This window comes from Takifugu rubripes, chromosome 7 (genome assembly GCF_901000725.2).
Source record: "Takifugu rubripes chromosome 7, fTakRub1.2, whole genome shotgun sequence".
Classification (NCBI taxonomy): Eukaryota; Metazoa; Chordata; class Actinopteri; order Tetraodontiformes; family Tetraodontidae; genus Takifugu; species Takifugu rubripes.
Window position 1 is genome coordinate 15806061 of NC_042291.1, and position 26895 is coordinate 15832955.

Here is a 26895-nt window from a genome sequence, read left to right on the forward strand (position 1 = left end):
TTTGCTTCCGCCACCTTGCCAACAGTTCCGTTTGATTTGACTTTGTTTCTCCTGTCTTCAGTTCCCGCAGCGCTTCTCCTGCTATCAGCATTACTGCTGGGAAGAGGAAAACAGTCTGGAATTTGCACGGAGGCAGATGGAGAGCAACCCCCATTTCTTTATTTTCATCCAGGTAAACACTCCTGAGCTGATGAAAACACACATGATGATGAAGAGCAGCTGCTGCATTTACGTTTAAGCCTTTACAGCTCGTTCCTGAGGGGACTCAAAAGTAGCATCAAACTAGCATGCAGCATCAAACTAGCATGTAGCCTCTACTGCGAAGCATTTATGTCGCAGTTGCTTTTGAAAAGAGATGTCGACACACTCTCAGTTTCAGGAGGAGGTGTTATTTTGCGTTCAACACATCACAGACAATTTAAGTGGAAATGGTGGGTGCACCACAGGCGGGTACAGAAGGGTCGTCTCTTTCATACAAAACATTACAAAAACATCCCACCTGCTTTTGTTTTTGAAGATGGGTTTGTTTTTGTCAGTTTTCAGGCGTCTTCTTCTGACGTCTGAAAGCTTTCGTTCAATGTAATTATGAAAGCTGACAGCAAACCTTAATAATTGCACAATTTGGGTATTGTGAAGCGGATGGTAGCTGTGGCTGAGCTGGGGTTTCTGCCTGTTTGCGGGTAAAACCTACTGTTCATATGACCTTCATGGTTTGCGTGTCCAGTGGGTGGAGACTCACCCTCAGACTCAGAGGATGCGGCTCGGCGACATGCAGGCCAAACCACATCAGCGGATCACCAAGTATCCACTGCTGCTCAAGTCGGTACTGCAGAGCACCCAGAACCCTCACGTACAGCAAACACTCAGAAGCATGGTGAGACCCTGTTACACAGGAAACAATCCAGCTCACAGGCTTGAATCCCCCCCACTCCTGATTTTCTGTATCGTCCTGATCCTCTGCAGTTGTCCAGCGTCAACAGTTTTTTGGAGAGCATCAATGACTACCTGAAGCTCAAGGACGAAGAGCTCGCGCTCTCTATTTCTGCTCAAAGGGTGGACGGATACGAAGTGGAAGGAATAAATGAGGAAATTGACAAGGTGACCCGTTTTTCTTTTAGCAGCTGTGTATGTTGGTGCAGTAGTTAGACATTTCACCTGACCAGGGCCAGGGGTTCAAATCCCCAGTAGGCCAGAGGATTTTCAGCTGGAAGTTTGTATGTTCTTCCTCTGAAAGGCCAAAGAATTGCATTATGGGTAAAAGTTTTCTATGCTAAATTCACCTTAGGTGTGAGTGTGAATGATTGTTAATCCCATATGTTTCCCTGATCCACACTCTTGTAGGGTTTAACGCCAATGTTTCATCATCTTACAGTATGTCCGAGAGGTTTGCCAGTTTGACCTGACGGGTTCGATCAAAGGGGTCGGTCCCGGGGTCGTGCGCAAATTGCTGCTGGAGGAAAGTTTAAAGATTCGCGGGAGAAAAGACAGCAAGGTGGGTGAAAAGCCCGGCTCTCGGTGTCGGGACCTTTAAATGTCTTTGTTGCTCTCTAAGTGTTTGACTTTCTCCTCCTTCCTCTCACATGCTTCGATGCAGCTGGAGGTGGTGGGTCTGCTCTTCTCAGATGTTCTCCTGATGACTAAATTTCAGAAGAAAGGCGAGCGGCTGAAGGTGGTTCGGCCTCCCCTGGCCCTCGACAGAACGTACTGCATGGTGTTAAAAGACGGCTGTGAGTAACGGTGTTGCATGAGAAGCCGCCATTCTTTAGGGACAGAGGCAGAGTCCTCCCTCATTCCTCCTTTTCCTCACAGGCTCCTTTGTTCTTGTGGAGGTGGGGGAGCTGCAGAGCGTCATGAATGTCTACATTTTTGCAGCCAGCACCTCAGAGAGCTGTGCCACCTGGGTCTCCACCATCCAGCAAGCAAAAGTATCCGATTACTCTGGATTTTGATGCTCATGTTCACCTGCAACTCTTGATAAACTCTGGTTAACATTTCAAATGTGCACAGTTTCCTAAACAACCGTGTGGTTTTAAGATGCTGCATTATTCATTAATTCATCGGTTATCTGCGTTACATTGTCAGGAAACCCTGAGGAGCTGGAGAGAGATGGAGAGCGCCAGAAAACTGAACAGCATCAAAGCCAAAGCCGATGAAACCTCTGCAGACGCTCAGCTGCTGCAGTCAGGACGGGAGACATTTGTGGATGAACTAAATGAGGAATTTATAGTCCCTCAGTTCCTTAACGGAATACTGGCATCTAAAGAAACTAAGGATCTACCTGTAGATGCCCCCACCCACAAAACCCTCGCCTCGTTTTTCCAGCCCCAGCCCAACAACGGTGAGGGTGAATCGGTGACTAAAGGCGTGGCTGGCGTGCAACCATCAGTCAGAGGTGAGTGGATAGAAATGGGCGTGAGAAGACAGGTGCTTGGAGCCCGTGTGGACCAAGCAGAGAAAAAGACTAAACCCGGAACAACCAATGAGTCCGGAAGTGTTTTCAGGAATAACCAGTCGCGATCAGTGGACCCCGTGGACACGTTCCACAGTCTTACAGCTGGTCCATTAGGACACAGCACAGCTGGACCTCATCTTCTGTTGGTGGGGGAATATCCAGCTGTGGATTATCCAATGAATGAAGAGAGTAACTCAACAACCACCAGTGAGTTGTCAAGCATACCAGGAGAAGGATTATCACAGAGGAAAGACTCAGAATTCCAACCTGGAAACCAGGACACTTGGAGGAGCAACAAACAGCCTGATGATGTGGAAATACACACCTGGAATTTCTCCCATAATCTAAAATCGCCCGGATTACGGAAGAAGAGACCAAACGGTAGCTCACAGGGCCCCTCTAATCAGACACCAACACATCATCTGGACTCCTCTTTCTCCAAGTCTCATTCAGATTATCACCACAGTAATAAGAGAAACTCTGTCCCATCTGAGCTGGGGTTGGGTTCACACTCCGTCTCACTGCAAAAGGGGAGCTGGAAAACGCGGGAGAAAATTCCTCCAGACCCTCAAACGCTGTCTGAGCCTGAGCTGCCTACTATTAACTCCCCTGACAAATGGCTTCAAGTGAAAACACAAAGAAGCGCTTCCATTCCTAACATCACCACTAAACTTGAACTTCGCCCGAACTCCAGCAGTTTGCAAACGTTACCTCAGTGCAGACAGAATTCACCTCTGGAGGGCCTTTTAGAAAGGGCCAAAGAGAGAGTGAAAGGAAGACATGCTTTTAAGAATGACAGGAACCTGAAAGTTGCAGATTTGAGGACACATTATCCTCCTCCTTCCCCCTCATTTTCCACCCCACTTTCAGCATCACCCAGTGATGGAGACAGAGAAACAGAGGAGGAGGTGGAGGTGGAGGTGGAGCTGACGAGATACCGAGCTCTCGCTGTGAGTGATGGGTGGAAAGAGCAGCTGGTGGACGGAGATGAAGATTATAGACGAGACAGGTGGGTCTAAGATCCAAGATCGCCCTGGTCACAGCACACGACACACGACATGGAGTTGTTTAATCACCATTCAATTCCCCAATTTAAAAGAAAACTAGAGATTTTAAACTTGTTGTGATTCTAACAACAATCCAAATGATGCCATCATCTATTGGTGATACTTGATTGTGTCACTGATGGAATATAAAATAGCATTTATAGTGCGCGTGCAGAGTGTAAGAACAGATGAGTAATAACATGTTAACAATACGTTGTAGACAGTATTTAGGTGTAATAACCAAAAACAAGAAACTAATTTCCGCCTCTAACAAAGAGTAACTTATATTCTTCCATGTGAAATTTGCTGTGTTTGGAGCCATTTGTCTGGGAAAGCACAAATAATTTATAGTTTGTTCTTATCTTCTACTTTTTAGTGTTATCTTTACTGATGGAGTGAATGTGGACTGGCCAGGCTGGTGCTTCGATGATGATGAGGTCTTGGATAACTTGTACCCACTGAAAGAGGATCTTCACCAGGGCATCGGGGGACCAGCGTACAGTTGGGACATCCAAGAATACTCACAGCAAGAGGACGGGCAGTGCAGTCAGGTGTAGCCATGACAGGAGACGCAGGATTAAAAGCTTTCAAGCATCAGCAGGAGGACGAGATAACGGCACATTCCTTCAATAGCATCATTTTGTCGTGTTTTGATGTTTTTATAATGCCAAATGAATGTGATATCAGTGTTTTGTATAGACATAGTGCATTATTTTTTATACATCTTTGTACATAATATTTATATCTAATGATTTTTGTATGTCAGTAACTTGAGAATTGTGGTTGCGTAATAAACAGAAGCTGTTTTTAGCGCTGCTTAAAGTATTTTATTAAACTACGGATTGACTCGTTCAGAACAACTACTCAAATATTTACAGTCATATATACAGATATTGTACATGTGAGGGATACTTCCTACAAAATGAGTTCCCAATCCAAAATGTGCAAAAAAGAAAGTCCTACCAAGAAAAAAAGCATCTCACTTCAGATTAACGCTATATTATCCTTCGCCACAGTTCCCGGCCTTAATGCTGCTTTACTTCTTCTCTCTGTTCTTTTCTCTCTCCTCCCGCTCGTTGGAGATCCTGTGAACAATCGTCTCCAGTGTGGGATACTGCAGGATCCTTTTTCTCTGTAGAAAAAAGCAGAATTGATTGAAATACATTGAATTTCTATCCACTTCTATCCAATCCATCTGATTTCCCTTTGCATTTTAATTAAAAATGTCCTTATTATTTATGGAAATGGTCACAGCTGGAAGGAACCGGGCATTACCCTGCGATGGTTCCTGCACATCTGCACCAACACCAGCAGCAGAACGATGAGCAGGATGCTCAGAACGCCCGCGGCAGCGGCTTTATGCGATACGCCTGAGTTTTGTCCACCTAAACTGCCTTTAAAGACAAAAGAAAAAACAGAGTCAGACTTTACATTATGTTGTTGCAGTTGTTTGTGTGCGATCACAAATAAGAACGTACTCATCACAGCCATGTGGTGCGTTACATTTCCCAGAATGCCTTGTTTCCCGTAGAAGCGGCACGTCCACTCTCCTTTGTCGTCTCCCTTTTTAGCAACTGTCAGATCTTTCCCCTTGTGAATGGACACGACTGTCAGGTTACCACTCTGGTCAAAGTCTTGGTGAACCCACTCGTAGCGGGTGACCTCGCTCGTGTCTGACAGATGGCAGCTCATCGTTACAGAGCCTGCTTTGTTCGCTAGATTGACAACTGTTAAAAAAAAAACAAGAAAAACTTAAAATCATTGCTGACGAATCACAGAATTTGACATCACCGAATGCACTTTTACCTTTGGCAACGACAAGGTGCAGGTTTCGAGTCAACTGCCGTCCCTCTACTGTCCCAGAGCATCTGTATGTGCCCTCGTCCTCCGAACGCACCTCTGTCAAAATGGCTGACTTATCCACACTGGGCTGGGACGATGGAGTGGGCTGGGAGAAAGAAGCAGGGAGCGGGCTGGTTGCAGCTTTAAAAGGAAAACCAGACTCCAGCTTCTCCCAGCCTGAGCTAGAGGGAATCAAACCAGGTGAGAAGACGCAGGGCAGAGTGGCTGCAGACCCCAGAGCAGCGTACACTTTGGTATCATCTTTGGGAGGCTGGATTATTCCTGCAAATAGCACAAGGGGAGAAACTACAGCCGTCGTCCAGAAAGATGAAGCAAAGTCCAGCTCCTGTGTTTACACCCTACCTTTCATAGCCAGAGTTACAGAAGCTCTCCCCACTTCACCCTTATAGCCCACCACGCAGGTCCAGTTTCCCTCCAACCTAGCAGATGCTCTTCCCGAAACGAGACTTTTGGTGGGGGCGACCTGCAAGGTTTTAATAGCTTCTATGGATGAAATGTTGTTCAACGTCCACTGCACAGTGGCTCCCTCGGCGGGAGGCGTCACATCACAGCTGATGGAAAAAGTGCTGTCCCAAATTGGAGCCGACGGTGAGATGGACACTGTAAAAAAAAAAGGACATATTTCTGACATCAGACACACTCGTGTTGTGGGTTTTCACTGAGATCTGAGGGCTGGGCTTTGTTTTTATACCTTGGATAATTCTGAGCATGACCTGGTGTTTAATAACCCCATCTGCAGTCCCCACCCTGCAAGAGAAAAGTCCAGCATCCTCCAGCTTCACACTGTTGATCTGCAGGCTGTAATCGCGCCTTTCGAAGCGATAGTGGGGGCATTGTACACGCGGGGTCTTTTTGTGTAACCAGCTTGTGCCCCAGAACTGTAGCCCGCTCTGGGTCTTCCTCCAAACGGTCCTAAACAAACAACAGACGTGCCGATTAAAGGAAGGAAGGTCGTTGAAGCAGACAGGCCAGAGAAACCTAGAAAGCAAACTTTTTCTTACCCTTTGTCGTGTTTGGTCCAGATGACGCTGGCGGGGTTTGGGGACGATGGGTCACATTTACAGGACAGAAATGCCTCGGAGCCCTCCTGAGCGAACACTTCAGTCACCTCGCACTCACCTCCTGAAGACAAAACGAAGAAAATAAACAATCATGTTTCAAGAAATATGAGCGTCTGCTGAGCATTTTGTTGCCAGGAAAAGACGGAGGGTCGTGAAATTACCTGTGATGGCGGAGGTCATCACAAGCCCAAAGATGAAGAACTCTGACAGCATCTTTTCCTTTGTGTTCTGACACTGAGATCCTCTGCTGAGCGGCTTCAATGGCATTTATGCTATTGGGCTGATGGGTGGAGCTTTTCAAAACTCATATACGGATCATGTGACTTCAGATACCAGCCGGGCGTGGATGTGGTGTACCTGCGTCACCTTGGAAACTGTGAAAGAGAGGCATAAACAGGGAGACCCACTTCCTCCCACGGATTCTCTTTGTTTTGATTCAGGTTCATTTTTTTCCATCATATATGCATCATCTAATGTATGTGACATTGTTGGGTGGGAGAAGGGCACATGCGATGCGACGCACCTGTCTTTTCTGATTCAGAACAGGTAACGTTTGTTTTGAGCCTGGACTCCACCACTTTCATCCTCCACGCGCTGCAGTGGGCTTCACACTGGAGGATCGCTCACAGAAGCTCCGGCTGTCGCTCTGAAACCCAACAAGGCAAAGGTGCAACACCACAACGCGCTCCCGTTCCTCGTCATTGCGTCACTCGCCAATTACCAGCATCAGTTACCTCAGAGCTCTAATCCTGAGATGTGCTGTCTGACGCTGAGCGCGATCATGAAAGTGAATCATCCTCTTGCTTCTCGCAACACATTTTTCCTTTTTGTCAGTTCAGTGAAGGAGACACAGTTCGGACGTCAGTGGAAGTCTTTTCATACGGGTTCATCACACATGCTAATGTCATACAAATAAAAGTAAATATCAATAAACATCTTTATGTATTAGACAAGATGTGAAATGAAAATATGCAAAAGAGAATTACATTAACTGTTCCAGTACTGTCAATACAGGAGCCAATAGAGAAGCTGTGGTAGATGTGGTAAAAGATAACCAGTATTCTCAAGTAATTTCAACAGCATTAAATGCAGCATTCACTAATAGATTAATTTTCATCTTAGTCATATTGAAACTGAAAAAAATGTCCACTCAGACAATAATGCAGCATGTGCAGATGTGTTCATGCAGCAGAGATAACAGTGATAAAGAACTACACACGCTAGTAGATAAACTATACAGATAGGTGGATACACAGGGAGCTGTCAAGCAGCTTGAGAGATTCATGTGTGGGTGAAACCACCAGGTTGTTTTTTTCCTCCATCTCTGAGGTTTTCCCTGCTCACAGCCTTCTGACTGCTAGATGAGTGATGCTGCTCAGCGTTTGATCTCATCCGTTCTGCATTTCCTCCTCCCAATTTACACTGAAGTCACACGTTTTTGCTCAAAGCTGCCGTGTCAAAAAGGAAACCCAAGGCCAAAGAATTCACTGCGCCTGTGGGTGTGGGTGCAGGTGTGGGTGGGGGGGTCCGCAAGTCTGTAACTGTGGTTAAACACACGCGTGAGGTGGTCTTTCCTCAAGCTGATGTTTAGTCACCTTCCCATTTCATCTGAATATGTTTGAAAGTGCTGCCAAGTCAACTGCCCCTCATATGGAAACAAGTGTGCACTGAACTTCAAACTGCACATTTTGGTGAGGACGCTGGAGGAAAATAACCAAATCAGATTACTTTTGAAATTGAGTGAATGAGCAGTTTGTTCCTGTGTGAACATCTCTGTTGTGGCTCTGTGGTGGTGCTGGAGTGTTCTGTTTTTTTAAAGCACCAAGCACCAGTAAACTGCTGCCCAAGGCCCCGTTATTTATTGTAAAGACTACATGGCTTTAATTTAAGTGATTGAGAGGATTATATCATGGTATTTTCGTCTGCATCTGTAGGTGATAGCATAGGATGTTCCACTTAGTTTTACTGGAAGAGGAAGCTGAGCAGCTACACTGCTGAGAAATTCACGACTTGGTCAGCATTTTGTGCTGCACCGCATTGAGTGCAAACATCTCTATGAGCACAGCAACAATGAAAAGAAAGATATCGGTTTTGATGCAATGAAAATAGCAATATATTCCATTCAAGTTTTAAAAACAGTAAGACTGAAAGTATCAGTTTGAGGCTTTGCACTATTCATTTTTTTGCAAATGCAGCTCAACGTTTAGAATACATCTCATTTTTCAGGGTTTTTTAAGATTTAACATTAAAACACCTTCCAGATTTGGATTGCTTATATTTCTCATCTCTTATTTGTCACATTATAGAGATTAATTTTCTTCCACTCAGTTCCCGTAAAGTATATTTCTATATGTATAATATGTCATATATTGGCTGCATACAGTAATCGACAAAGATTAACAGACAAACGCTGCCAGAATAAGAAAGGTAGCAATGCCGAACATCACAGTGAACCTGCGCAAAGGGTTTTAAACGATCGTTTGTGCGCTGCTCTCGGGTGACTACGGTACTAGCGCGATGCATTGTGGGACGTAAAGTAAGATGGACGCCTCCAGGAGCATGTCGAAGTGTTAAAAACAGCTTCAAGTGTGACTATTTTCATATGCAACTGTTATTGTCACCTTGCTGAACTAACAGGGAACGTTTCTATTTATTTGTCCTCTTGCTAACAGACGAGCAAATTGGTAATTTGGTTTCTACGCTCGACTATCCAACCCGCTAGCATAGCTAAAGCTCAGGGTCAATGTGTTTGTTAAGATACCGGTCGTTTGTTTTCTTTAATAGAACGCGAAATAACAGCTGTTGTGTCTGTTAAAAATAACCAGGTTACATAATCAAAACGAGACTTATTCGTGTGGGTGACGCGTGTTTTGGTATGAACCCGCAGACATGTCTTTACTGGGAAACCTGCTGAAAAGTGGGGCGTCCTGCTGTCAGTCCGCAGGCTCGCTGCTCCGCGCCGCCAGGAGCTTTTCTACAGGTGAGTCCCGAGAAACACCTGCCATAAAAGCACCTTTCATCCCCGATGTGCAGCAGAATGCCTTTTCATACCTGGAGGGGTGAACGAGCTCAACAATTTCTTCCTACGTCTTAAAGATGTAGAATTGTGTCAAGTCGAGCAGAAGAAGAATGCAAATAAAATCATTTGAGGTTCTTAGGATGTGTTCTACTTGACATGTCGCCTTTGGGAACGATGGAGACCCAATACAAACATAAAATGGGTGCAGGTTTTGTACGTTTAGGTTAAACTTAGTGAGCACATTTAGATACAAAACCGAAAGACTTTTGTCTCGTAATTTATAGGATTTGGCATCTTGCTCGATTTTTAAAGCTGTTTATCTTTTATATTTTCTCACAATGCCATTTTCATTCAATGATTACAAGTTATTCAAGCATCTAAAATTGACACATTCTTTATCCAGGTACTTGCTGCTTTATCAGGATGCATGCAATCCCTCCGCTGAGAACAGTGGACAGGTGGACAGAGAAGAGGAGCATGTATGGCGTTTACGATAATATTGGTATCTTAGGTAAGTGTTTCCAACCAACCGCTTGGTTCCCCCATTTCTCTTAGTTCAGGTTTCATTTTTTATAAAGATACAAAGCCACCACTTCCCCCCACTATAGATAAGACCGACCTGAATGGGCTAATGTCATATTCTATCGGTGACATTTGTGGTGAGCCACTTTAGCACACATTAACCCTCGTGTCGATATTATCATTAGTACTCAGGCAGGAAAGCTTCACAAGGACAATTAGGGCCATTGGAGGATTAGGGTGGTGTGAATGTATGAATTCTGTGGCTCTATCAAGTCTGTTGTTCAGTAGGGGCTCTTATCACCACAACACATCCCTGTTTGGTCTGTTCCTGTGTGATCACTCAGGTCTAATACGTAAAAGTTAAGCTCTAATAGTCGGCTTTAAAACGTTTTCTTATGAATGGATTTGATTGCTGGGAATCAGAATTAGTTTCTGACTCTACTAACGATACATTATTTGACTGAAAACAGTGGCTGTTACCTCTTGTGTCGCACATGCTGCCCTTATCTCTTTGAAACCTTCAGGAGACTTTAAAGCTCATCCCAAAGACGTCATTATCGCTCCCTGCTGGCTAAAGGGATTCAAAGGCAACGAACTTCAGCGTTTGATTCAAAAGAAGAAGATGGTGGGACACCGGATGATGACTGAGGACAGGCACAACCTGGAGAAGCGGATCCGTTTCCTCTACAGACGCTTCAACCGCACCGGCAAGCACCGCTAACAGCGATCAAGCCTGTTTTAAGATGCACTTCTGACCAGATGAGAAGGACTGCCACACATTACTGTTTCATGTTGTGAAGACGTTGCTTATAATTGGTCCATTCTTCATATAAAGAGAGAATTGGCAGGTTTTTCATTTGATTCCATTTTTTCCAGTTCTGTACTTTCCCCCTGATGATAATAAATTATAAAATGGTCCAGAAAAAGACCTTGCTTTGTGTGTTCACCTTCGTGCACACTGCCCCCTTGTGGCAGAGACGAGTAACTACACCTAGAATCTTCAGGCAAGAACGTGGGTCCCATAAGTCACTTCTAAATTATTGTGAAAGTTTTCATGGTGAAACTAGGGGCATTCGTGTCCAGATGTTTAGAAATTCAGTTTTTTTAGTCAAAGCAAACCAACGATATACTGTAGATATATGAGCAGTTGATAAATCGGCCGCAAATGACAAATGTAGGAGCAAATTTAAAGACCAGATGGATTCGGAGGAGGAAAATAGTGAGAATCCCAGTCAGAGGGGGGAACAGTCGAGTCCACAGTGAAGGCAGCTTCTGTACCGCAGTGTCGTCCTGCGCCCTATCCGACACAGAGCTGCAGTACAGCAAAGTGAAGGGGGAGGGGGGGGAGGGGGTGCCGCACTGTGCTTACTAGTCCAAGTGGGGGGAGGCAGCGGGAGATGCGCATTATTGCAGCAGCCGTCAGTGGCACCGCACTTTGGCTCCGAACTGTACAGCCCGGAGGGGAAGCGCGACAGAATCAACCAGCTGGAGCGGAAACAATCTCATGACGGTACTTTTTTCCAATTCTACTGTCGATCTCGCTCACGAGCGGCGGCCGCGCACCACCACGCGAGCAGCCCGTCGGCGCCGAGCCTCGCCACCAGGAGCCGCGGACTCAGCATCACTGCAGGAGCTGCAGGGAGAAGCCCCGCAGGGATCTTTGCGTCTGCGGGTCTCGCTTGGATGGATTTGAAAGTACTTTTCTTCTGAGCTCTCCGCGCCCTCCTGCTCTCCGGTTCCGGTACCACTGATCCATCACCCGCTCGCCTGTCGGTACTGCGGCACTTTGCTGACTTGCAGCTGCGCCTCTCGCTTTAGCAAAGCAAGATTCTGACTCCATCTCTCCCATCTTATCTGCGCTTTTCCCTTTGGGTTTCTTGGTTTTGGTTCTGGAGACTCTCCTTCTCCTTCCTCGCCACCCAGTCACTCCTCCTCCTCCTCTTCCTCCTCCTCCTCCTCCTCCTCCTCCTCCTCCTCCTCCTCCTCCTCGTCCACTGTCCGTGAGTCACTTCAAACAGCTGCAGAGAAATGTGAGTATATTGCGGCTTTTCTCTTCTATCAATTAGGGGGAAAAAACTAGACCTTCATTTAAAAAAATCGCATTAAATAAAAATAAATAAATGAATCAAACCGTATTATTTAAATTTCCATTTTTTTCTGACACAGTAATCATTCAGCTTGGTAGATTCCGCTGACGCAAGTAAAAAAAAATCCTCCTCACTAAGTTGTGCGCGTTGATAGCTGTAAATAATGATGATGATGATGATGATGATCATAATAATAATAATAATAACAACAACAATAATAATAATAACAATAATAATAACTCGTCAACTTGAAGGTCTGCCCCAGATTCTGCCCCAGCTGGAGCCCCCGGTGCTCCCGGAGCTCCTGGTGCAGATGGTACCAGCGGTGGTCCTCCACCCCCACCCAATACCTCCAGCAACCGCAGGCTACAGCAGACGCAGGCCCAGGTGGAAGAGGTGAGCTGGTCCTGGGCTCAGAACATCAAGAATACAACTGGGGCACATCTGGATCACCTCAAATTTTAAAAAAAACAAAACTAAAATCTGCTGTAATAAAATATGTCTTTCCTCCCTCACACATCTGCCTCCCCCCCCCCCCCCCCCCGGCCAGGTGGTGGACATCATGCGGGTGAACGTGGACAAGGTTTTGGAGAGAGACCAGAAGCTTTCGGAGCTGGACGACAGAGCGGACGCTCTCCAAGCTGGAGCCTCCCAGTTTGAAAGCTGCGCAGCCAAGCTGAAGAACAAGTACTGGTGGAAGAACTGCAAGGTGGGCCCGTTAGTGAGGCTCAACCAGCACGTTGGACCCGCGCCTGGCCCGTCTACAAGTGTTCCTGAGGTCTAAACATCTGTTTTTATTGATATTCTTCACAGATGATGATCATGATGGGAATCATCGGAGTCATTGTGGTTGGAATAATATTCTGTGAGTAGCTCTTCTTTTTCTTTTCTCTAATTTGGCGATGCTGTTTTTCCCCTTCATTTTAATATTTTCTTTCATTTAAATGATGATGCTGATGTTCCACTGTTGCAGCACGTCGCTTAGAGACCTTCACTGCCCCAAAGACCCCAAAGTCGCTCCTTTAATTACATGTTCTTTCATTCAAAGCATCATATCCTGTTTACCTTGGATAAAATACGGACACAGCATCCACGCTAGTAATTAGCTGTAGCAAACGCACAATGGTGCCAAGGACCCAAAGGTGGAGGGACACTCAGTAGGTCTGTGGGGAGTGAGTTGGTCTTGACTGTGAGTCCATGAGCAAACATGCTGGGGTTGCTGGTACGTGTTAACGTCCGCCGGTACGCACGCCGTCAGACTTTCATGAGCTCTTGTGCCACCTTAGTAACGCAGGGGGGGATTTTAATGCTAAAACACCAGCAGGACACCATCGTCCACCCTCAGCCGGATCCATTAGGCTAATTACGTCCTCTTTCTGTCCTCTTTTATTGGCAGTGTACTTCTTCTACTGAGCTCAGCTCACCAGAGCGGATGGATACGGACTTGAAAATGATATTAGAGGGAGGAGGACGGAAAAACGAGCAAACCCAAGCCTCCCCCGTCAGCTGTCCTCTCCTTCCTCTCCACAGTCTTCCATCAAGCCATCTTGCACTTCGACATGACAGCAGTGTTTTTAGGCCTCTCCGCCCTCTTTGCCCCCCCTTCCCCCCCTTTTGTGGATTTCTTCAAATGTTTTAGCATGAAGCCTCTCTCTCTTTCCCTCTCCTGACTCTGCATCTCATGTATTATTAAAGGAAGCAGCAGGCGGAGTGAAAGAGGAAGAAAAAGAGGGAGGGAGGGGATAAAAGACCAGTCTTGTGACAGAGGGAACATGAGGACGTGCATTTAAACGTATAATGTAAAGAGAACGTGTACAGTGAGTTTGCAGTCCTTTCTACATCAAACACACCAAAGCTTGGTCATATTATCTTTCTAAGAGTTTAAAACACATTTGTAAATTAAAACAAACATGCAAATACACACCTTCTATCACATCAGCTCTTTAAAAGCTACTAACACTCTGTTTTTTTGTGTCTCTGTGATCCGAAGCTTCGTAGCCAACAGCCTCCCGTCCCTGTGGGTCCTGAAAAGCTTATCTTAGAGACTCAGTTTTGAGTTTATTCCCTGCACATCTTCCTCTCAGAGTCTTCCTTATTTATTTTTTTGCAATATATAGTTACTATCATGAAGTCTGACAACAAAGTAAGTATGTGATTCAGGGAAGTATTGCAACATTTCACTCCTGAAAAAAAAAAAACCCTAGTTCTAGACTGAAGTACTAATGTATGCAATGCTTTAGTGTATTTTGGTTTTGTACGAGTCGGTGGCATTAATATGCCCAAAAAACTGTCACGCAGCCACTGACAGACAATCTACACATTAATACGAAGGTTTCTGGTTCCCAGAGATTACAGCCATAGACAGCCACGAATGTGTAGCATCACATTTCAAACTGCTGCAGATGCAAACGTTTGGGAACGTCGTTTGGGAGCGACTGTGCAGCAACATTGGTCTTGTTGCTTGAGTCGGTGTCCTCAGAAATACGGAGATGAAAGAAGTGGCCGGATCCTTTAACCACGCAGATCAGATCATCACCTACAGTTTGATGGTGTTTGTCGCTAACTAGCATGGCAGATGGTGTTCACCGCTTCCCCTGTGTTCCACGTGTGTCTGCCAGTCCAGCTGCTAAATGTTTATTTGCATTAACCGTTTCAGCATCTGCAGATAATGCTGTCCAGACCTGGTAATTCTTGCTTATGCAATGCAACATGTATTTTATTTCCCTTCATTTAAAAACAAACGTCTGCTATTGCAGAATAATAGACACAATCGTATGAGAAAAGATAGCCACCACTTCTGTGAAATTATGATCCAAATTATGTGTTGAAACCTTTTTTTTTGTTCAGTATAAAAAGAAAAGAAATGGGGAAAAATGTTCTAGTTTTCAGAGGTGATAGAGTAAAAACTGTTAACGTGTTGGGTTATGACCTGAAGATGCATCTAGATCTGTGAAAATAAATGCATGCTTAACATTTTTGCTGATGCCAAATAAAAGATAATTAACAGACAGGAGTGGATCTAGACCTTATTTTGACACACTGAGCACATTTGGCTGTTAATATATTGACAGCTTTAATGTAGAAATATAGTCTTAAGTCATTTTTTAGTAAATAAATATGTGAAATAGTTTAAAACGAGATTTGGCGACATCTGGTGGTGTCTTTAATATCGGCAGAATTAAGTTATCAAATGAGAAAGGAAAAGGACATCTTACGGACTGATGTCTGTATTTATAAACTCGCAACTTCATAAATACATTCTTTTTAAAAAAAAAACAGTCACACATATCTTTATTTAAACTCTAACGAACTTTGAGACAAATACAAGCAATTCAATTCTCACAAGATCATCATGACAAAAATGAATCTGAATATTGTTTCCCAGCTTATGTGTGTGTCGTCGTACACACATCAGCCCCCAGAAGTGGTTGATTTTTATATTTACTGGTTGTCTGTCAAACCATGCGTGTCTCAACGCCTTCCTATCGCAGCATCTCAGTTAATTCATCACCTGGTAGAAGAAAATCGCGGTGACAATCAGGAAGCCCACAATCCACCAATAGGAGTCTGCAAAGTGTCAGAAACAGAGTTATTCATTCTTTTCTGCAACGCTGACAATTTCAAGATGCATGACGCCAATCAGAACCTCTAAATCACCCAGAAATGACAAAAGCAAGACTAATTTATTTCAATACTGAGCTATTAGAGCAGCAAAGGTCGGGAACATACTGGTTTGTGGACTCATGACCACCAGGCTGACGGAGAGGGGGGGTGCTGAGGGCCCGATGCGACACCTTACAGATGATTTTAGTTCCTGGGGTAGCAGTGGAGGGTACAGTGAGTTGAGATGTCAAAGAATAAGAGCCGTCGCCGTGTTGTCGATGACTGGACAGGGAGCCCTGGTCTTCGGACACCGTTGGCTCTGTGTCTGTGGGGAAGAGGAGCCACCACTCCATCTGAAGAGGAGAGAAGGGTCAAGAACGGAGCTCGGCCAGGTCACCAGTCAATGCCTCTTACAAACCTGAACATCTAGAGGATAGTATTCGGAGCAGTGGCAACTCAGCGTCTGAGGCTCCGCCTTCAAAACCAGCTTCTGCTGGGACAGCGACACCTGGGGTGGTTCTGCAGCCACAGCCGGGAAACATCAGACGCACATTACGGAGCACGAAGGAATAATTCCAAACAAAGGGATACTTACGAAGGAGGTGGAGCTGAATGATCTGCTGAGCCTTGAAAGGGCCGAGACTGACGGAGCAGATGTAGCTCCCCTCGTCCCTAACCTTGAGTTTGGTCAAAGTCACAGAGGCGTCGCCGTCGACGACCTGGGTGACGTTCAGGCTGGAGCCCCGACGTTCTTCGTGTACTGACGACAAAAAGGTACAAAGTCAAATCACCAGTGACCATCACGTCCGTGCCTCCGTCCACACAGCACCCACCCGCTGCCCTCGGCTCCGCTTCGTCCAGTGTCGTCTCCATCTGCAGCACTTTCCACCCTTTTCCTTTGTGCTGCAGGCGCCACCCGATGGCCACTTCCTGCTCCGGCGGAACCTCCCGGTGCCTGAAGCTGCAGTGCAGGACGGCGTCGCTTCTCAGTCGAGCAGAGATGGAGTTTCTCTGGGAAAACACCAGGAAGACCACTGAGGAGCAGAGGGGGACCTGTGTTACCGCCTGGTTAACAGAATAAATGGAATAAATCAACATGACCTGTCCCCACCCTCAGTCGGGAGGGTTCCAGTCGGGCTGAGAGGGAGGCCCAGTTTGCTCTGTGTGAGCATCGACGGTTCCAACACGGCCAGGGTTTGCAAAATCAGCGTGACGCTAAAGTTCACGGCCTCCACGCTGATGGACACCATGAAATAAGTCAGGTCGGATCTCCTCAGAGCCTTGCTGACAGAGTACTGGCTCATTTCACAGGTCACCTCCAGGTCGTTGCAGTCGGCGTGCAGCAGCACCTCTACGTTTGGGACCTCGGGTGATGAGGCTGTGGCGGAGGGACGAGGGGAAAATGTTCCTCACAAGATTCTGGCACCGTGAACCCACGTGGAAAAGCACAAACCTTTGACTTCGATAATGATGGCATCCGGATCAAGCAGCGAGGGGGCCACAAAGGGCGGGAGCAGATCCAGGGATTCGTCTGAAGCCACTGCAACATCCCTGAAGACAAGAGTGGCCGGAGCCCGAGAGAAAGAGGAGCCCCCGGTCATCCCGCTCAGGCCCACTCCCTCCTCCACCAGGCTGCAGGAAAGTACAACATCTGCAACATTACCTGGAAAACAAAAGGAATGTTGCATTTTTCATTTCATTTGTGGCTAAAGTACTAACTAAGAAGTGAAAACCTCCGCAACAGGCGGAGTTATTTATCTAAAAACAGTACGGCTGACTTCAGGGGTCGTTCCTCTTTAAAGTCTGGGGTGAAATGCTAATCAATACAACTTTTATCCATCGAACTCAAAAGTGTGTCGAAGGCAGAGTGGCGAGCAGCAAAGCAGACAGTGTTTTTAGACATGAATGCGCACAAAACAATAAAAAAGACGTTTGCAGGAAGTTCGTTCATTCTTAAACATTCTTACCACAGACGAACTTCAGGGAGAATCCAATCAAAATGAGGTTGGCTAACATCGCTGGACTTGATTATCGTATAGTTTCCAGCAATGGAATTTAAACACAACGTTCTGAATGACGAATAATGCGCTTTCACTTTCACTATTTAAGCTTAACGGCTCGAATAAAGTAGCATTTTCCGTCTTGTCCTTCCTGTCCTTTAAATTAGTAAAAATAAATAAATAAATAAAGAACGCAGATGTGACCGCACTGATCTTAAATGTTACTTCGAGCACTTCATAATTATCAAAGCGTTTTAAGGTCTCGCTATACTGAGCATGCGCACAAGCGAAAGTGAAAGCAAGAAGTGGGACGAACTGAGGAAGCGATCTACCTACCTACCTACCTACCTACTATCTATCTATCTATCTATCTATCTATCTATCTATCTATCTATCTATCTATCTATCTATCTATCTATCTATCTATCTGGGTTAGTTAGTATGATTTGATTCAACTCGACTTTGTACTGTCCATCATGTTTTGTGTAGTTTGTTTTATCTATAATTGCTGAGTTGGACATTCAAAAACGTTTCAATAGCATAAAAGAGAACATTCAATCCAATAATATCAGGTAGAACCGAGTTGTAAAATCCTAAAATGACCAGATGTTACAGATCTTTGCAAGGAACATACAGGACAATCGTATAGGCGCATTCAGCTAAACAAACTTAGAAAAATGTCGCACCACCTCAAACTAAATAATACTTTGCCCAACCAAAATATTAAAGATGTTTTTATATGGCACAAACACAATAATTCCATCTATTAGTATCAACTAGATCAGGCCTGGCCAACCCGCGGCTCTAACGTTCATATCGAAGTTTGGGTTTGTGTTTTTTTAATGTGCGCGTTCGCTTCGCTTGAGTTCAATACGGTACCTTCGCCAAACGCGCATGCGCGTTAGATGAAAATACCGCAAAGTTTCTCAGTAGGGACAAGATCTTTTGAGTAAACAATTAGTGTCAAGTTCGCCTTCAAAATGGCAGGAAAACCTGCACGAAAGCTTCGTGACCCGGTTCCGTGATCTCCAACTGAAAAGGGCACAGATCGCATTCCTCGTTGCCCCTTTTAAATGCCCCGCACCGTTTTAATGCCCCGCACTGTTTTAAAGCCCCGCTGGTCACAGATGAGGCTGCAGCTGAGGTGGAGATGATCGATCTTTGTGAGGAGGCACCAACTGAAACCTGCTTTAAGGGAAGGGGCCATTGGGTTCTGGAAAAGTGTGCCAATGGAAAAATAGCCCAATGTCAAACGGGCTGCGCTTAAGATCCTGTCAATATTTGGGTCAACAGACGTCTCGAGTCTGTGTTTTCTGTCCTGAAACACGTGAAACCAAAGCATCGATCTGTTCTGACTGCCTGGCAACAACTGAATACAAGCCAGATTTGGAGAGGATTGTTCAAAGCAAGGAATGCCAGAAGTCCCACTAAGCAACATGCATAGTAAGAGAAAAAAAGATTATTTTAATTATTATGTTTTTGTTTGTGGACTTAGTTGAACTGAGAGTTTGTGTGTGTGAGACAGTGCACACAATGTTCATTGTTGAGAATGACTGGCCCGTGGTCTGAGGAAGTCAAATTCTGTCATTATCATGTTGGTGTGTGACATTTACAATAAATCAGGCTAAGCGGAGGTCTGTGTGTGTGTGTGTGTGTGTGTGTGTGTGTGTGTGTGTGTGTGTGTGTGTGTGTGTGTGTGAGGAAGGGGTGAGGAAGGGGTGAGGTGGTGTTCATGTGTGCCCATGTGTGTGATGTGGCCACCCCGACACTAGATGATCATAACTTGTCTTGTAATATCATGTTGAGGGTTCTTAGAAACCTCCGTTGTCGTGGATGGTCTGATTGATCCAGTCTAAGTAGTTTGCCACTTTTGTATAGACTCTGTATGTTCCCTGTTTTCCACAGTCGACCCCCCAGCTGTCAATCCCAGCGGCCCAGAACTGCCCATCATCACTCAGGGCAAACGGGCCTCCGTTATCACCCAGGCAGGAGCTCTGGCCCCCCTCAGGGAGACCCACACAGAACATGTTGTCCGTCAGACGCGGTAAATTGTGTCTGCGCTTCTTCAGTTCAGTGAACGAATGTCGGCACGTCTCTTGGTCCACCACAGGGAGCTCCGCATAGTTCAGATTCTTTGGGATGCGCAGGGGGTAGATATCGACGATGCCAAAGCCTGACGCTACTCTGAAAATCAGCAAGCAAAAGAGGCGGATTTACATCGTGAAGATGGACCAAAAGTAAGATCTGATCATACCAGACACAAACACCAGAGGTTCTTATTCACCCCATCATGCCGGCGACGTATTTACGGTTCTCTGCTGGCAAACATATCGGCATGATGGCTGCGTTGAATGTGAGTGGTTGCTGCAGTCGGATCAAGGCGATGTCGTTGTCGCGGTCCAGGCCGTCCGAGTTGTTGTATTCTGGGTGGATATGGACGGAGGCCGCCAGTATGGGGGACTTCAGCAGGGCTTTAAGGTTAGTGTGACCCAGGTGGACCTGCACACACCAGAGCCTGCGTCAGAACCTGGACGGGCACAGCGTGAAGGTCCACGCCGGGTCTCACCTGGACGGCCTCGCTGGACATGGATTTTCTGCTGTGCTTCAGATCGTGAGCGGCGGTCAGAATCCAGCGCTCTGCGACCACCACGCCACCGACTCGTACGCCTTCTATATTTAGTAGCACTTGCCAGGGGACGGCGCCGGCTGGAGCTTCTCTGCCTCCAAGGATCCTCTCATAGTCAGCGATGATTCTTGTGGGTTTGCCACAGACTGGATGAGAAGCACACAAATACAGTTCCCCTTTATTCAGAAGTCGCGTTGTATCAAAACACGCTCGGCCGGGCTGTTTGGCTACCAGGTGTGCAGGTGAGGGGCAGATCTTGGTGGACGGATCTCCACTTCCTGTCTGCTTCACAGGTGAAAGTGACTGAGGATCAGATGGAAATATTAGCATTCATCATGTAGCCGAGACATGAAAACGCCGATTCCACTGACTGGATTGTTTTACCATTTTCACCCCAGGGGAAGGAGTAAAACGGTTCGTTGCAGTGATACTGGATCACAGAATCCTGCTGATTCTGAGAACCTGACAGCAGGGTCACGCCTCCGTTCAGCAAAGGTTCCGGTTCCTCGCACCCACTGGCTGTAAAACAACAGAACATTTGGCTCACTAAAATCCTCTTTTAACCGAACCAATGGCCTATCTGTACTGTCCCCATCCCTTAGACCAGAGGTGTCCAAACCCAGTCCAGTCCAGCTGGGCTCTCCATCATAAAACACCTTAACTATGGAACGTGGGATCCCAGGTGAAAGTCTACCTGGTCGGACGGCTCCAGTTATTGGATCGGGTGGTTTGCGGCCCCTGAGGACCGGGTTTGGACACCCCTCCTTGGACCATTACCAGAGGAGCTGTAGCTGAGACTCCAGCCACGACTCAAGCCTTCATCCCCGGTCTTGTAGTCTAGTCTGATGGTCCTGGAATCTGTAGCTATCACACCAGGACTCCTTCCTCCGCACAGCATCATCGGCTCACTGTCTGGGACGGTCACCTGGAAGGTGGGACATTTCAGGAGAAGCGTTTTTAATATCCAAGTCTCTCTGAGAGACACTTCTGTACCTGCAGCCAGTGATGGAGGCACCTGGGGCCGTCTTCAGCGTCTTCACCGTCTTCACTGTGGCACGTGGAAGTCGGTGAAGTTTAGGGTGACAGTGAAGTGGTCCTCCACGGAGATGACGTATGTGCAGGACAGGTTAGGAGGTGAGGGATGGGGGGTATCTTGGACTAGACAGACGTCCCTCTTGTTTAAAATATGTGAGCATTACATGACACTGGACACCAGGAGAAAATGTTGAGGGTTCAGGAAGGAAAAAGTGATCACTCTCGGCCTTATGGTGCACAGAGTACTCACACAAGCATGTCTGGTGGTCCGGCTGAAGTGTGTATCCACTGTAGCAGGAGCAGTAATAGGAACCAACGGTGTTGACGCACATCTGGGAGCAGACGGAACCTGAGCCGTTCTTTGGGTCGGCCTTCGAACACTCGTCGACGTCTGTTAACGTGTCCATTGAATTTAGGTCCTTTGGGTGTATTTTTATACAGAATCATGGCGTCAATGACGTAGGAGAAAGCAGAAATCTAAAACTGACCTATTTTCTTGAAGTTAACCAAGAAGCCGGTGTGCTGATGGAACTCTGGATTGAAATCAGAAGTTTGGAAAATGATGGTCATTTTTTTGCCTTCGGAGGTGATGGGTTCGGCTGAGAGCTGCGTTAAGTTCTGACCACAGACCTTACTGATGGTCTCACCATGCTTAACCTGAGATAAAGAAAAGGAAAATGTCATTTCTGTGGAGTGAGCTTCAGAGGATTGTCTGACCACTTCTCAACAGCTCAGCGGCTGATCCTGCTGCCGTTCAGACTCTTCAAATGTTACACAAGCTTCCGCTACTAAACGAAAATCAGATTACTTAGAAAAGGGAACAACTTTACTGGGTGACGGCAGCCCTTTAGATTGGTGTGTTGATAGGAGTGAGTACTTCACACTTCGTATTGATAATGGGTTCAAAAATGACTCTGACCGTGAGTGAATCCAGAGAGCAGTCTCGAGAGGGGTTTATATCCACGTGTGTCAACTTTAGCTGGATCCGGAAGCCCTCCGGAGCCCAGAGATGCCATTGCTTCATCAGGTTGGGAGGATACGGCTTTGGATAGTCAGGGGACCGAAGCGTCCCGGACATAACTTCAGCCTGCTGTCTGCACCGGCACACAGACAAACACACAATCCTGCACACAGACAGCATTTAAAGAACCGGCTCAATATTTGGAACATTCAAAGCTTGCCTTCAAACAGTTCCAAGCTTTACCATACAGCAAAGAAGGTCCGTTCCATGTTTGCTTTAGCGAAGCTGTCAACGGTTTTAGTTTAATGTCTCATGTAGAAACGGACTGTTGTGGCTGTGCTGTGTTGTGCTTTCCAATGGAATTAACCTTCAAGAATTTAGTTATCTTGGTGTTTACCGAGGACCACAGTCCACGATTGCTCAATAAGTGTGACTGGCGCAGATTACGAGAAACCGCCATCCTAGTTTTGCTGGGGTGACATTAACCACTGCAGTTCAATTTAATTTCAGTTTTATTTGTATTGTGCCTCTGAGACGGTCTCAGCCTGATTCTGCAGGCAGTTTCAAGCGACAGTGGTAAAGTGTGACATTGCTTTTTGGAAAGTTCTGACACTTTTGTGAAACGTTATTAGGAAACCGTATTGTTTTATCAGCATGTTAGCAGCAGCCCTAAATGCTCCTTTTCCCTCTTTTGTTGATGTCGGATTAACTCTGGATCAAACCAAGAACATTATAGTGCACAATTATTTGCAAAGTTAGCAGAGCATCAATTTAGCAACACAGAAGCAAATTTGGTGACAGGCTTTGACTCGTGTTTTCGTTTAGACATTAACAGGGAATGAGCGGCAGTTCTGCAGGAAGCTGAACTAGCGCTGCACCATCGATTGTAAATTTCAGTTCTCATTCATTGTCTTGTTGATCCAGCTCAGGTAGTTGGCGATGCTGGTGTAGACCCCCCGTATGTTCCCTCACGACCACAGTCAATCCCCCAGCTGACTATCCCGGCGGCCCAGAAGCGGTTGTTGTTGCTCATGGAGAACGGACTTCCGCTGTCGCCCTGGCAGGAGTCCCTCCCTCCTTCAGGGAACCCGGCACAAAACATGTTATCTGACAGAATCGGTGTATTTGGATTTTTGCTTCTCTCCACGGCGATTGAAGCTCTGCATATCTCCTGGTCCACCACGGGAAGCTCCACATACTTCAACCTGTTTGTCAGAATCTTTCGATTTTGGTCGTTTGTGACTCCAAAGCCTGACACGATGCTGCAAACCAAGAAGAGAGACTTCAACAGACGCCTCTGTTGATCCGGAGAGTTTTGAATACAATCGTTTCCTTACCCCATATGGCCATTAACCAGCGTAGAGCCCCCTTCCGGCAGACATATTGGCATAACTGAGATGCTGAATGTGAGCGGGTGTTCCAGCCTTAACAAGGCAATATCATTGTTGAAGTCAACCAACCCGGGGTTGGCGTAGCCGGGGTGGATGTGGATCGAGGCAGGGTACACGGCAGAGGTTGGCAGGGTATCAATAACATTGAGTCCCATGAAAATCTGCAAATCATGGCAGGAAATAAGTGATGCAGTCACAGCTGAAGTATGACTAGATATGATCCAGGTCGCTCACCCGCACGTTGTTTGATAAAATCGGGCCTTCTCTGCTTGTGAGGACGTGAGCCGCGGTCAGAACCCAGCGGTCTGCTATTATCATACCGCCTGCTCTGTTACCGTTGATGCTTAAAAGCACCTGCCAGGGGATGCTGTTGGGTTCGGCGTTATTGCCCCCGATGATTCTCTGATGGCCAGTGAGGGGGTTCATCGACATGCCACAGACTAAATGGAATGGACGTATTTAATGAGTTTCATCCACTAATTCATTTCCTGCTTGGACAAACTGTTGAGAAATACCTGGCAGACATGTCGGGGGGACGATCAGGTCTTCATTTGATCTCCACCTTCTGTCTGGGTCACAGGTGAAGCGAACTGAGACGGCAGAACACAGAGGCTCATAACTGGACTCCAGCATTACATTTAGGAGTGGAATATATAAATATCTCACCCTCGTTTCCTCCAAGAAAGTTGTAAAACGGCTCATTGCAGTGATACTCGATTACAGATTGGTACTGGTTGAGCATCCCGGACAGAAATTGGAACCCTCCGTTCAGCAACATTTTGGGTTCTCCACAGTCAGTTACTGCAGAGAGACATTACCACACTGATGGAAACGTACAGCACCCAGCAAAAGTTGGAGGTGTCTGGCAGACTTAGGGACTCGTACTGTGGCACTCTGGCAGAGGGAGGTGCCACTGCCTGTTGCTTTGGCACATAGCAGAGAAGCTGGGGAGCTCTTCCCCATCCTAACAGGAAGAAATGAAAGATGGGAAATATCAGTGCAATGTGTGAGTCAAGGTGCGACACAAAGGTTACTTTCACCTCACCATCATCAGCTTATAACCTGTGTCACAGCGCACGTAGATGTAGTCCCGGTAGAGGTACCGGCTCAGGGAGGGGGTGACCCTGCCGTTGGTTAAGGTGCCTGGAAATGGACACTCCACCCCTGAAGTACAGAGCAGACGTAACATCAACCACACACCCAATGATTCAATCACCCAATGGAAGAAAAAAGTGATTAGAATAGTACTTCTCATGGTACTTATGCGTGAAAACAGCACTGCTGGTTATTTTTTAATATTATCTTCCGTGATATACTTGATAAAGTTGACATTTGTGTCTCACTGTGGGTGCTGTAGTCCAGGCTCCAGCCTCTGCTCCAGCCGTCACTATCAATATAGTAGTCCAGAGTCACGGTGCTGGAGTTCGTGTTGATCAAGCCTGGACTCTTTTCCCCACACAGCTTCACTGACCCTCGACCAGGAATGGTTACCTGTTAGCAGAGGTGACGGCAAATTTGGCCTCTTTGGGATTATTCCATCATATTTGCTGTGACGGCTCATCACCTGCAGCCAGTGGTAAAGACAGTCTGGACCCTGGTCTGTGATGGTGCTCTCGATCTGAAAGTTGTCACTGAAGTTCAAAGAGACGGTGAAGCCGGCCGGTACCGAAATGATGTACTGACAGGTCAGGGCTTGGTGTTCTGGATTAGGGTATCCTGGACTGGCCAAGTGCCCTTCTGGTTCACTAAATAGACCATCATTGCAGGACACTGACAAACAGACGTAGTTTCACTCATCTATCCTCTGCTGAATGGCACTAAAAGCACCACTACTTAACACCTTACTCACACACGCACGTGCGCTGATCGGACCGAAGCTTATAGCCATGGTGGCAGGAACACATGTATTTGCCGAGGGTGTTGAGGCAGATCTGGGGACAGAGAAGTCCTTTGTCTTCCTCGGGCTCTGCCGCACACTCGTCTATGTCTGATGACAGGAGAGTTGACACAAGTGTTACGGCGGTGAGGGCGGTGAAGCTGAGCTGAGAGACGTGATGAAGCCCACCTATGGCCTGGTAGTGAGCCAGGAAGCCCACGTTTTGGTGGCGCTCTGGGTTGGTGCTGTCCGTCTTGAAAATAAGGGTGAGAGTGTTGCCTGGAGACAACAGGGGCTCCGAGCCGGGATGATTCCCGTCGGCAGAATTCTCATTCCCACAAAACTTTCCCAGAACTTCACCATTGAAGAGAACCTGCAGGAGCATGTAAGGAACATTACACCACGAGGAAAGGTCGTTTCTTCCACCTGCAACGATAAAGAATGCGACTGCACAGATTTAGTCAAAACCCAAAGTTGCATTGTTAGCTGTTGATGTTTAAAAAAAAGGGGAAAATCTTTTTGTAGCACCACTGGTATTAGAACATGTAAATGGAGTTCTGACTGTGAGGGCGTCGTAGTGGCAGCCTGCAGAGGCCTCAATGTCCAAGTGTGTGAAGGTAATTCGGATCTGAAACCCCTCAGGCACATGTAGGTCCCACTGCTCCTGCAGGTTTGGGGCGTAAGGCTGGGGGTACTGGGGCGACCTGACCTCTCCATACATTTGTGGCTCTGTCTCCAGCAGCGGCCAGCACAGGCCCGCTGTCACATACAGAAAGCTGGAAAGGTTTGTAGATAGAGAGAGTTTGATCTGTTAATCAGTTGTCCACCCGCCGAGCTGCTGGTCCAAAGTTGATGTAAAGAGAAAAGGACTGAATGTTGTCGTCATACAAGACTCTCAAGCATGTATATACGTTTAAAACCGACCCCCCCGGTCATCAGATGAACTCTACTATATCTATAATGTACATTAAACAAACAATGAGAAGCAGCAGATCCTATAATGGGAATGGAGTTCCACACAGAAGAAGTCACCTCACCGAACATTACAAGTGAAACAATCAGTAAATGAATTCCTCAGAGCTTACCAGAGGATACAGCAGAAACATCCCATCATTGCACTCAATTCTACAGCTCAATCCTACACAAACTCTTCTGCGAACCTCTCAGAAAACTGAAAACATTCTGGCCACAATGGCTTTTGTTTGCAGAGTGTAGCAACACCGTGTTGATGCCGGGAATATGCCCTGTTTATTTTGGCAAAATCAGATGAAAGCTTGACTTTGAATTCTGAGAGTTGATGTTTCAAACCCTAGCAAAATAAAGTAAGAATGTCCAAATAATGTCACCATTATC

At 46.4% G+C, this 26895-nt stretch overlaps 6 protein-coding genes and 1 pseudogene across 12 annotated transcripts in view; 3 read left to right on the plus strand and 4 right to left on the minus strand.

Moving 5' to 3' along the window:
• Positions 1-4314, plus strand: part of LOC115246454 (uncharacterized) — a 9518-nt gene extending 5204 nt beyond the window's left edge. For all 3 annotated transcript variants that reach the window (XM_029838624.1, XM_029838623.1, XM_029838625.1), the window contains exons 8-15: positions 62-172; positions 725-874; positions 964-1098; positions 1373-1492; positions 1595-1727; positions 1810-1925; positions 2083-3461; positions 3875-4314. In XM_029838624.1, coding sequence (XP_029694484.1) covers positions 62-172; positions 725-874; positions 964-1098; positions 1373-1492; positions 1595-1727; positions 1810-1925; positions 2083-3461; positions 3875-4055 — 2325 coding nt within the window. In that variant the 3' untranslated portion in view covers positions 4056-4314. The remainder of the gene's footprint in view (positions 1-61; positions 173-724; positions 875-963; positions 1099-1372; positions 1493-1594; positions 1728-1809; positions 1926-2082; positions 3462-3874) is intronic.
• LOC115250378 (lymphocyte activation gene 3 protein-like) lies at positions 4310-6722 on the minus strand. The gene is made up of 8 exons (XM_029838705.1): positions 6584-6722; positions 6363-6483; positions 6053-6273; positions 5704-5961; positions 5305-5622; positions 4977-5225; positions 4774-4892; positions 4310-4630 (listed from the first exon to the last, which is right to left on the minus strand). The coding sequence occupies exons 1-8, from the start codon at positions 6687-6689 to the stop codon at positions 4535-4537; spliced, it is 1488 nt and encodes a 495-aa protein (XP_029694565.1). The 5' UTR covers positions 6690-6722; the 3' UTR covers positions 4310-4534.
• Positions 6723-8873: 2151 nt separating this feature from the next.
• On the plus strand, positions 8874-10889 carry LOC101067461 (39S ribosomal protein L51, mitochondrial). Of its 3 annotated transcripts, none has more exons than XM_011605895.2 (4): positions 8874-8958; positions 9310-9402; positions 9845-9952; positions 10488-10889. In XM_011605895.2, exons 2-4 carry the CDS (start codon positions 9312-9314, stop codon positions 10682-10684), a joined length of 396 nt encoding a protein of 131 aa, XP_011604197.1. In that variant the 5' UTR covers positions 8874-8958; positions 9310-9311; the 3' UTR covers positions 10685-10889. The 3 variants fall into 3 exon arrangements, with proteins under 3 accessions (XP_011604197.1, XP_011604198.1, XP_003966337.1); XM_011605896.2 differs by having other exon boundaries at positions 8913-9008; XM_003966288.3 differs by having other exon boundaries at positions 8917-9106.
• A 438-nt stretch (positions 10890-11327) lies between these two features.
• Positions 11328-15060, plus strand: LOC115250389 (vesicle-associated membrane protein 1-like). Of its 2 annotated transcripts, XR_003888935.1 has the most exons (6): positions 11328-11993; positions 12305-12446; positions 12601-12759; positions 12864-12915; positions 13447-13867; positions 14041-15060. XR_003888935.1 is itself a non-coding variant. In XM_029838766.1 (5 exons), coding segments are annotated over exons 1-5 (372 nt in total). In that variant the 5' UTR covers positions 11328-11991; the 3' UTR covers positions 13464-15060. The 2 variants fall into 2 exon arrangements, 1 of the variants encoding a protein (XP_029694626.1); XM_029838766.1 differs by having other exon boundaries at positions 13447-15060.
• A 152-nt stretch (positions 15061-15212) lies between these two features.
• Positions 15213-18818, minus strand: LOC101072246 (tapasin-related protein). The gene is given in 9 exon segments (XM_003966308.3): positions 15213-15617; positions 15780-15819; positions 15821-16006; positions 16072-16172; positions 16249-16413; positions 16487-16687; positions 16765-17031; positions 17107-17316; positions 17621-18818. Coding segments are annotated over 9 exon segments (1287 nt in total). The 5' UTR covers positions 17670-18818; the 3' UTR covers positions 15213-15549.
• Positions 18819-19458: 640 nt separating this feature from the next.
• LOC115250377 (complement C1r-A subcomponent-like) lies at positions 19459-22633 on the minus strand. 2 transcript variants are annotated; one of them, XM_029838703.1, is made up of 9 exons: positions 22519-22633; positions 22234-22438; positions 21803-21971; positions 21565-21705; positions 20664-20798; positions 20511-20582; positions 20220-20425; positions 19938-20152; positions 19459-19837 (listed from the first exon to the last, which is right to left on the minus strand). In XM_029838703.1, exons 1-9 carry the CDS (start codon positions 22542-22544, stop codon positions 19465-19467), a joined length of 1542 nt encoding a protein of 513 aa, XP_029694563.1. In that variant the 5' UTR covers positions 22545-22633; the 3' UTR covers positions 19459-19464. The 2 variants fall into 2 exon arrangements, with proteins under 2 accessions (XP_029694563.1, XP_029694564.1); XM_029838704.1 differs by lacking the exons at positions 21565-21705; positions 21803-21971; positions 22234-22438; positions 22519-22633 and adding exons at positions 21057-21204; positions 21273-21326.
• Positions 22634-22785: 152 nt separating this feature from the next.
• LOC115250371 (complement C1r-A subcomponent-like) lies at positions 22786-26785 on the minus strand (annotated as a pseudogene).
• Positions 26786-26895: the final 110 nt, after the last annotated feature.